General features: G+C 38.3%; 1 protein-coding gene across 1 annotated transcript; it reads left to right on the forward strand.

Annotated features, from left to right (window-relative positions):
- The first annotated feature begins 245 nt into the window (after positions 1-245).
- On the forward strand, positions 246-1139 carry LOC146735110 (uncharacterized). The gene has a single exon (XM_085507379.1). It carries the CDS (start codon positions 246-248, stop codon positions 1137-1139), a length of 894 nt encoding a protein of 297 aa, XP_085363505.1.
- The last annotated feature ends 564 nt before the right edge of the window (positions 1140-1703 follow it).

Raw genomic sequence — 1703 nt, forward strand, 5'->3', positions numbered from 1 at the left:
TATAAGCATATCTACGATTACGACATACTTTACTGTGTTATGTTTGATAACTTGAAGCAAATTATGAAATAAAAAATGAAAACTGCACGTGCAAATAGTGTAATCCAGGAGATAACAAAACTAACAATTGACAATTGGAAAAAGCCACGCGCGCGCGTACGTACACACGTGTAACGGATACAGTCCGGCAATATTACGAAATTTCTCAGTAGTTTAGTTGTTTATTGAGTTACGAATAGGTCAACATGAAATGTGGAGATTGCAAGACCAGTAAGGACGTGCGTTTGTGTCAGGGAGATATGGAGTTGTGTAAGGAATGCGAAAATCGGCGGTTCCCGAAACAAGACAAGATGTCCACCGCGTCCTTGGTAAGCGCATCTGCGGCCACGCCAATGAAAAGTGATTTGAACTCGGAGCAAGTTATACCAGAGAATACTCTATCTGCTATTCACCGTGCCTTGCAAGATCTGAATGTAAAGTACGACAAAGTGGTTTCCATTGACAAGAAAATCAATGATCTGCAGGACACTGTAAATTTTGTCAGCAGTTTCTTTGATGAGTACAAGCAACGTATGTGCGACCTTGAGCGAGAGAATGCGCATCTGAATGATCGTCTAACCAATACGGAATCCTGTCTAAAGAATGCTCAGACCGAGATTGAAGATCTCCACCAATATATGAGACGTAATAATATTGAGATCAGTGGAATACCGGAGTTACCAGATGAAGATACTGACGAGATAGCCCAGAAAATCGCGTCTGCGGTAGGTGTTGTTATCCAACCAGGTGATATAGATATTTCCCACCGTCTTTTCAAGAAGCCAACTGCCACCATGGCTCCTTCCATTGTTGTGAGGTTTACCCGTAGAAGTGTGCGCAATAAGATATATTCAGCTAAGAAAAAAATGAAGAGTAAGACACCCACTGATATTGGCATTGGTAATGCAACCAACCCAATTTATATAAATGAACACTTGTCACCTGCTAAGAAGCTGCTGTTCCACAAAGCAAATAAACGTCGCAAAGAACTATACTGGAAGTTTATTTGGACTTTTAATGGAAACATTTTTATTCGTAAAGAAGACCACACGCCAGCCATTATTATCAACACGGAAAGTGACCTGCAACGTATTATATAGATCTAGTTCGAGTTGACGCCTAGCGTCATGTTACCAATGTTACGCTGTTGATGGGGGACAGCCGATCTTTGATAAATTTTGTTTCTAAGTCGTACAATCTAGAGTCGTTTCAGGCTAATATTGCTAACAATGATTTTACTATATTACATTGTAACATTAGGTCTATAGGCGCTCATTTTGATGAGTTCTTATCTTTTTTGACGTCGCTTGAATTTTGTTTTCCTATAGTATGTTTATCTGAAACTTGGTTGTCAGAAAGTTCGCCTGTGTCTGTTTTCCAAATTCCTTCCTATAATTTTCTATTTCAAAACCGCCGTGAAAGTAAAAGTGGTGGAGTCGGCATTTATATTCACGAAAATATACCATTTACTACTATTAAACCCAATGATCTCCATATTAATCATTGTGAATCTATTTTCATTGAAATTTGTCTGCACTGTAAGAAATATATAGTTGGATCAATTTACCGTAAGCCAGGTACTTCACTTAACGAGTTTTTAAATAATTTTGAAAAAAGTCTCTGTTTGTTGTCCCAACAAAATAAGAAGTGTCTCTTTTTTGATG

This window comes from Saccoglossus kowalevskii, chromosome 13 (genome assembly GCF_978046115.1).
Source record: "Saccoglossus kowalevskii chromosome 13, keSacKowa6.1, whole genome shotgun sequence".
NCBI lineage: Eukaryota > Metazoa > Hemichordata > Enteropneusta > Harrimaniidae > Saccoglossus > Saccoglossus kowalevskii.

Bases quoted from the DNA above. Each gene is read 5' to 3' on its own strand.
- LOC146735110 (XM_085507379.1), top strand. From the start codon at position 246: ATGAAATGTGGAGATTGCAAGACCAGTAAGGACGTGCGTTTGTGTCAG.